The 9,070-nt window shown below is 36.1% G+C and overlaps 1 protein-coding gene across 3 annotated transcripts in view; it reads left to right on the top strand.

The window, feature by feature from the left end:
* The window catches only part of SS18 (SS18 subunit of BAF chromatin remodeling complex), a 33,141-nt gene extending 24,950 nt beyond the window's left edge, over positions 1-8,191 (top strand). For all 3 annotated transcript variants that reach the window (XM_060775192.2, XM_060775193.2, XM_060775195.2), the window contains 2 exons: positions 2,992-3,125; positions 6,564-8,191. In XM_060775192.2, the coding sequence (XP_060631175.1) occupies positions 2,992-3,125; positions 6,564-6,590 (161 nt within the window). In that variant the 3' untranslated portion in view covers positions 6,591-8,191. The remainder of the gene's footprint in view (positions 1-2,991; positions 3,126-6,563) is intronic.
* Positions 8,192-9,070: the final 879 nt, after the last annotated feature.

Consider the following 9,070-nt stretch of genomic DNA (forward strand, 5'->3'; position numbering starts at 1 on the left):
AAGTGGAAATGGGTATCTAGGGAGAAAGGGAAGGAAAGAATAATGTCAAATTGAGCCACAGAAAGTTTTATACAGTGTAGTGCTTGTAGAAGGGTGTTCCTGTATGGGAAATTTCCTTTGCCCTCCTTGCCATAGCAGCTTAAAAACTTTTCCAAATGTTATTGTAGTTTCAGGAAAATACTTGGGATAAATTTTATGGATGTACAGTTTGATGGAATTAAAGGGAAAACCAGGCAAAGATAACTTGCATGAGTTGAGCTCCCATTTAGACAAATGGTCTTACCAGGCCCCGTTAATCCCCTTCTCAAAGATGCAGGCCCGTAGCCAGGATTTCGTTTCGGGGGGGGGCGGGCGGAGTTTTTTTTGGGGGGGGGGGTGAGTTTCGGGGGGGGCTGAGTCTGAGTGAAAGAGGGTCTACCTTAGCAAACCTTTTGTATCGTTACCCCAATACCTCCATGCATATGGGATATATTGAGTATGGTGATCAGATCATGGTATGAATAAACATAACAGTTTACATAATGCACCAGTAAGGCCTTTTTGTGAACCACCATGAGAATTTCGGGGGGGGGGGGGCTGAAGCCCCTCAAGCCCCCCCCCCCCCCCCCCCCCCGCGGCTACATGCCTGCAAAGATGTGAACATTTTTGTTGCTCTTTATACTGCTCACTGATATGAATCAATGGTAGTAATGAAGAAAAAAAGTTGACTAATTTTGTAAGATGAAAAATATTTAAAGTTTCTTGGAATAGAAGATGTTCTGCAAAAAGCCAATAGCACCTTGAGTTAACTTTAAGTTGTGTTGGTATTCTGGCCATTGAAAATTTCCAGGGAACCAGATTTCACAAGTTGCTTCTGTCTGGTGAAGGGATCTTTCATCTTTTGTTTTCTCGAACTTCGCTTTCCTCCTTTTCTATGATGGTAAATTCCAGTGCATTTTTAAACAGATTGGACTCCAAAAGAAGTTCTAAAGTAACTTTAGTGTCTTCTGTTCAGTGTAAAGGAAGTTGAAACATTCACAAAGCACTGGATTTTAGAGTTTTTCTATTAACTTCCATCAAGCCAAAATGCATCAGGAGACAGTGATAACCGAACTGAAATGATGTCCTCTAAAACACAAGTGGGACAAAGGGCTCATGTTCTGGAAAACAGTTTACTAGTCTCTTCACTGCTGGACAAGCTTTGTTTTTAATTGGCCAATACTCCTTTTTTTAAGCTTGCTGGAATTTTGGAGCTAAAAAGACATTCAAACTGGTTTTCAAGCAGTTTCTTAAAGACATTTACTCTTGAGGAATCTTTTTCTTAATAGCACTATGTCTGACAGAGGGTTGTTAAACGTGTGTCCTGAACCAATATGATCAGCAGGCAGCATTAGCTGTGTGAGGCAAAGAGCATGTGAATGGTATTATAAGATCACAGATGTATTGCCTTGTGGATCCATTGTGTTATCTCACAGATCCACAACGTATTATAAACATACTTACAAATTAAGTTTATTTTCATAAATAGGCTTGATTATATGTGAGAGTTTCCACACTGTTTTTAGATATTTATAGTTTTTAGTTTAATTGGTTCTCACGAACTCATTACAGGAAATTTCAAATATGTCACTAATTCCTAGTAGCTATGTATTTTAGAAGAAAGATGATGCCATCAAGCAAGTGCTTTGCTTGGAAAGGGGAGAGTTAAGAGTTCTTTCACTTACTTCTGTTATGCATACAAATATGCACTGCCTGCCTTCCAGGAGGCAAAAAACAACAGAGTTAATTTACCAAATTTGAGCAGTAATAGAAGAACTTGATAATTCCAGCAAGTTTTCGAGAATCATTAATTCCTAGCCCAGTCCCTAGGTCTTTTCTGCACTTCATCCACTTTCCCGGCCCTATGATATGCTGTTTGCACTATCCCTTGCCCAGATGTTTTATAGTTGGCCATGTCCATTTTGTAATCCTGGCCATTGGTTTATTGAACCTTACCTGATGGAGCTACAATGCAATTGGTTTTAAAACTTTTATTTTTAGTGTGTTTTAGCACAATTTTTGTATTTTGTTTATTAAGTTAAATTAGGTTGGTTTATATTGTCTAATGTGCTTGTCTTGATGTAATTTGTCTGTATGGTTTTTGGCAGTTGGGTTTGCCATATATGTTGGAAACCGACCTTAGTCCCTTCGGGGAGATAGGGTGGTACACAAATAAAGTTTATTATTATTTATTTATTATACTTTGTTGTTGTTAAAGCCAAGGCTATGAGTTATGAGCCTTCTTTAAATAGTGATTCCATTTGTAAAACAATAGAGTTAAGTATTCTGGATTTGTTTAGAGTAGCCCCCTCCCTCCTGACCTTCAGGAAGAAAGTAAAAACCTGGTTAGGGATAGCAAGTTTTTAGTGCAACAAGAGAATAAAGAATAGTGAACTAATAAATGGAACGGTGTGATTTTAATAATTGGATTTAAATTGGGTTGTTTAATGTCTTGGTTTTAATGTAAATGTTTATTTTATTGTATGTTTACTTTTGGCATCAAAATGCTGCCTTTTAATCCTACGTGCCTCCTGCCACTTCAGCACTTTTAACCCATGTACCCCAGTGCGCCGGCCGAACCAGTTTTTAATAATGTCTTGATGTATTGCCATTGTCGTTATCTTGCTTATTGTTTGATTTGCTTTGCTATTGTGTTGTTATGTTGTTATTGTATTGTGTTTTGAGGCTTCGGCCTGTGTAAGCCGCATCGAGTCCTTCGGGAGATGCTAGTGGGGTACAAATAAAGTTAATAATAATAATAATAATAATAATTTTTAAGGCTGCTCTTGAGTTCCCTTCAGGGATGAGGTGGGCAGAATATAAATGAAGTAAATAAGCAAACAAATTAAAGTAGTATAAATTTCTTCTGCTTCAAGGAGGGGGGTATTGGTGCTATTATATATTATTTGCTCGTATCTGGTTTTGTTGCTTTAATGTTTGATTTGTTGAAACATGCATTCATAAATATTTCAGGTCCATCACAAAGTGCCCCAGGACCTCAGTATTCCAATTATCCTCAAGGGCAAGGCCAACAGTATGGAGGATATAGGCCTGCACAGCCTGGGCCCCCACAGCCACCACAACAGAGGCCTTATGGATATGATCAGGTACGCTTTTGAATTTTAGTTTCTAGTATTCTAGTGTTCAAGTGTTGCGAGTCTTTGAATTTTGTATACATATTTTGAGACACAGAAAGCATTGCATGCTTTGGTCTACAACTCTTACAACCCTTAAACCAGCATCCATTTGACAAAATCAGCATTCATATCTAGTTATTGATACTCATATCTAATAGCCAAAAATATGAAATAAAGAGAACTAGGCATCAAATATGTGTATCCTATTGCTTTTAGTATTTACCCGTTTTGGATACTTCAGTATAAAAATTTGCTTACAAACACTTGTTGAGAGATAAAGCAAAAACCAGCAGGATTACAGGGCTATTCTGAGAATATTCGTGTTTACTCAGTTTATTCAGCCCCACCCCTATCTTAGTGACTAGAGTAGTAAGGCTGGATGCCTAGCTTCAGTGAAGAAGTCTCCTTTTCTGACCACATTTTGGACATGCAGGGCCACTAAAAGTCAAGCCACTATATTGCATGCTGAGCTTCTCAGCTGGAGGGATGGCAGAGTAGTACTGGAATTGTATATGAACTCCCATTGTCATTTCTAGCAATACCTTGTGGCAGCAGGGAGAAGGCTCACATCTACATATATGAAATTATGTGGTGGGGGAGGGAATAAAGGTAAACCTGACAAGAAAGTGGCTCATCTAAGTAAGAAAATGAACAAAGCCCTCTTTTCAGGATGGAACTATCCTCAGAATTGATATGGAGAAAAGAATTTGACCTGAATGTATAGATATTTAAGGAGTATTTTAAATACTACTTGGTGCATTATTTTCCCCTCTAAATTTGAATAGGGAACTTTTTTTAGAAGTGTAGCTGATCAGTCTGTTATAGCAAAGGCCAGAAAAAAAATCTCTATTGCATTAAACAATAATGGTTTTATAATTATTTGGATTTTGCATAAAAACTGATTAAGTAGATACCTGGGTCAAAAAAATTGTCTTTAAGTTGCTACACTACAAAACATTGTACAGCGTATTACAGCTTTATCAGAGTAGTGGCTTCATGTACAAGTTGTGCTACTAGTAGTTACACAAGTGCTAACAACAATTCTGGTATTCCTTTCACTACTGGAATGTTAGATCTAACATAAAGTCAATTCAGAAGAGGGCAGGTGTTTGTATATTGAAATATTTGGACTCCGGAACTTAAAAGTATTGTATCTAGTGGTGTATTTTCCCTGGAACTCATTCCTCCCACACAATTGGGACTTTCCCTGTTTCCTACCTTCAGTCCCATATGCACCTTATAATCCTGCTCCATAGGGCTGGACAGGTGTTTGGTTCCACAGAGGGCTACCACAGGAAATAGATCAATTCCACACGCTTGAGATATGAAAACTATCACAGGCTGTTTTACTGATAATGGCTTTACAATTTTATTTTGCAAGAAGTTTGTGCTTGTGAGAATTGCTCTTTTATATTTTTATCCTACCCTTTTATGGATAATTCAAGACATTTTGCACTCTATAAACGATGAGCAGGATCCAGAGATGCTCCGTACATCTGAGAGATTTGGGATTTAGTTTCCTAACAAAGCAGCCCCTAAAACAGCTTTTAAAACTGAGACTTTCAGAAGCAGTCTCAGGTTTTGCAGGTGGACCTCCAGTTCATTAATGGAGTATTTAACGTGTACCTTGAGAATATGAATCATCATCTGTGAATTTCAGTATTTCTATTTGGGGCTGTGGAAACCTAAAGGTCTTGTGAAGGTATGCATATAATAATGTATAAAAGGAAGCTTATCCTTTTTTGATGTATGGTTATTTTTTAAAGATAGGCCTATACTATTTATTTGTGTTAGAAAAGATTGTTTTTATGTTCTTATATTTAGCCCTTAATCTTAATTTTTGGCATTATTACCACATAAGGGTACATAAATGCTGACTTCAAGGGTAGGTTTTTGAAGTGTGTTGTAAATATTAGTTTAGAGTACGATTACTACATTGATGGTGGGCAAGGCAGTAGGGTTGTAGCTTACCAGTGGTTCTAGTCAAGTCTTCAAGAGAATGTATGAGGGCACAGATTCTAGAGAGGCTGTAGTCTTGAATGGGACTTGTTTATTTATTTAAGATATTTCTGCCCCGCCTTTCTCCGCGGCCGGACCCAAAGCGGTTTACAGCATATAAAACACACAATATCAACGATTTAACATAAAATGCAAAGGTTAAATCTTATTAAAAGCACATATAAGATAAAAACCAACTTCCACCTCCCCCATATCAGCCCCTCAATAAATAGTGGTAAACCTTAAAACTCAACCCATACCTATGGTACATGTCTTAGTTAAAGGCCTTCTTAAAAAGAAAGGTCTTTACTCACTTCCTGAAGTTTAGGAAGGATGGGGCTGACGTTAGTTCCTCCGGGAGGGAGATCCATAGTGCTGGAGCTGCCCTTGAGAAGGCGCCTTCTATCATTTTGCGTAAATGCATTTTGAATGGCACCAAATGGCAATCAGGGTCTCCTCGCTGGACCTCAGCTCTCAACCAGAGTGTAAAGGGGGTCATGGTGTTCCAGGTATGCTGGACCAAAGCCTTATAGGGCTTTATAGGTGAGAACCAGCACTTTAAATTGGGCCCGGAAATGAATAGGCAGCCAGTAGAGCTGTCTCAGGAGCAGTGTAGTGTGATACCAGCTCCCATTACCAGCCTGGCTGCAGATCTTTGTATGTCTTGGTCCCCAGCGTGTGAAAACTGCCATTCTCCTCACATTGGGCAACGGGGTCATACATGTTCTGTTGATTAAGCTTAAATGCCACCCTATGATTAGCAACTCTTGAGTTGGATTCCTGCTCACTGTGGAGTGAATGCTAAGTATGTCTTGTTGGATTTGTTTAGACTCTCCCTTTTGAGAGTCTATTCTAAAGGATTGGACAGTGGATATATTTTCCCAATGTATAATTTTTGCCTTTATGGATTCTTTTGAACACTTAACTAGGACTATCGTTAAAACAGCCTCATTAACAAGCTTAGGAATAGTGTTCTTACTATGCTGTATTGCATGACATTTCTGTCTGCTGAGTTCCCTACTTTTAATCTATTGTTTGTTTTTTATTACATGTTATACTTATATATTTTAATCACAAGCTTTATTTTAATTATGAACACTTGCAACACTGTTGTGAAAGTACAAGAAAAAAATCTGAGGCATTGAATAATTACATTGGAAGTTAGAGAGCACTTTTTAGAAATCTAATGTTAATTTCCAATATTGAAGAAAAGTGACAGAATGACATTTGTTGAAGCAAAGAAGTGTACTCTTGATGTATGGAATAAATAAATTCTATCAACTCTAAAAGAAATAAAACTTCAAGAATGTGTATAATCTTGAAGACTGCTAGCTTTAAGACCTACATGTTGGTTTTATTTGGGGAAAAATAAAAAACCACGTTCTATTTACTATTTCAATTTATTTCTAGGGGCAGTATGGAAACTACCAACAATGAGAAAATACATTCAGTACCACAACCAGTACAAGTTAGCCGCTGTATGGTTACTTCAGCTGTGGATATCACCTTTTGAAGATAATCTTCAATTCAGTCTAGTTTTTGAAACAGAAGACAATAATGCCACATGGTTGATAAATGGCTGTTTTGCAGTAGATTGCTTTTCTGCATTAGTTATATACAAAACTGATAGCCCTTTTAAAAGATTTTTGCATCTGTACTCTAGATGGCAATATTGGACAGAAAATACACTCACAAACAATTTTGCAGTGAGCTTAGAATCGGATATCAAACAAACTGTTACAGACTGAAATGTGTGAACAGCATTGTATGTTTATGAAGGTTAAGGGAATTTAATATTTTTCCACAGATTCTTTTGTAAGGGGAAGGGGGGAATTTTTACAGCAGCAATATTTTATATATTACATTTTTTTCCTATGGAATATGCAAGGCAGTACACTACGCAAGGTCATAAACCCATATAGATAGGGAACATAGATTGGGAGAGGATGAATTCTTCATTGTATTGGTCTTGATGTTATATGAGAAGGTGAGTTGCCCACCATACATTCTTGACAGATGTTTATACGAAGAATTTGTATCTGGACTGTTTGAATGAAAATATGATCATGGACAATAAAAGACTAGTCTAGTATGAAGAATTAATTTTGAAATTCTTTGTGTGAAGCTGTTTTATCAAAATGGTTTCTAGCAGTGGCAATTTTCTGTATTTTTGGTAATTGAGTTTGTAACGGTCTTGTAATGCTTCCACATAACTCAAGCTGTGATCTTTTTCTGATTGCAGTTACAAGGAATTTGAAAAAGTGTTCTTTTAACCTGGCCTACATATGCAAAGTATTTAAAAACAAATTATAGATAGGTTGACACATATTTTATTTCATAAGTGTATTTAACTTTTAGTAGCATAATTTCTATGTAACAAAAATAGTTATAGAAACTTTTGTAAAACTCTTGTCTAAACACCAAGAGATAATATCTTTAAGAAAGAAGGCATTTGTTGTGTGTGTCCATGTTTGTACCGGTTAGTATGAGACCAAGAGCAAATTTTAGTGCAGTTTTTTTTTTTTTAAAAAAGCCAAATTCTGTTGTGAACCGTATTAATACTTACAGCATTGCCTGTGAGGAAGCCACTATCTGAATCAGCAACAAAACCATGAAAAACACAACCGTTCAAGACCGTACTGCTTTTGTGGTTCAGGTACATTATTGAATACTGTGTTGCACACCAATACATGCTTTTAAATAGTGTTGGTAAATATTTTAAAAGATATAACTAAATTTAGCCCAAGACTTATGTCTGTTTATTATGTGTTGCTATATTTTTTAAATGGTAATAGCTGAACCTGAATTAATAAGACAGCAAAAGTCACATTCCTCCATGATTTTGAATGGAGAATGAATTTCTTTTTTTTATGTTAGTTGAATATTAAGATTAAGTTCTCAAACTGAAAATGTTAGGAAGATTGGTATGACTGAAGCACTTCTAGGTTCTGTGCCAATTTTCCACTACTGTGTACTTCATTGCTATTTAAAACTGTATTCCATCAACTAACAGAAGAATAAATTATTTGTGATTTTAATTTTCTCATTTGCTCCTTTAAATTAGGTTGCTATTGTGTTAGTATTTCATTTGGAGGTTTTGCTATGGATGTTTGTTTTGTTATGAGTGGTTCAAAGTAACCAAATTGTATTTGTTTTCTAGAACTTTATCAAAATTCTCTTGCTTTAGCCAAGTTAATTAGAATTAACTGTTCAGTAATCAGCATGTTATTTCATGTGAAGGCTGTTTGTTACACAACTCTTTCTGAACATGATCGTCCATGAGGCCAGTCAAGATGACTGAATTAGATAAATGAGTTGAGACAAAAAATCTGCGAAACTCAACCTATTATAGATATGTTATCTCATTTAAAATAAGCTCAGCTGACATTAAGAAATAATTTGTCTTTCCAGATGATCTTCTGTTGTCTTATTCCCATTTTTAATGGAAACTAAAATTGCAGTTTTAATAAGCAGAATTTCCTCTAGGGTTTCTCTCCTAGGGAATAATGTGTTTTCAAGGTTTAATTGTTTTATAACAGTCCTATTTCATAAAAGTTTTTAATTGGTGGTGACAGACATTACCTTATTCCTCTGATATTGTCTTAAAACAACAAATTAGAACATAGATCCCTTTTGATTATTTGCACTTTGTTTAATGTATTCTGAAACCTACACAAAGGAAAATACCTAAACAATGGGTTAAATTCTATATTATTCTTACTGAATTCAGTGAAACGTAACTCAGTTGTGACAAACTCCCATTAATTTAATTGGGTGTACTCTAGGTAAATAAATTTGGATTCCAACCAGAGAATACCATAACATGGTAATAGTATGATGCACTATATCCCATAAATGGCCATTGCCTTGTAAATATGATTGTGGTAAAACTTATAAGAATTTTGAGGAGAAAATGA

The sequence above is a fragment of the Anolis sagrei genome, chromosome 4 (genome assembly GCF_037176765.1).
Source record: "Anolis sagrei isolate rAnoSag1 chromosome 4, rAnoSag1.mat, whole genome shotgun sequence".
Lineage (NCBI taxonomy): Eukaryota > Metazoa > Chordata > Lepidosauria > Squamata > Dactyloidae > Anolis > Anolis sagrei.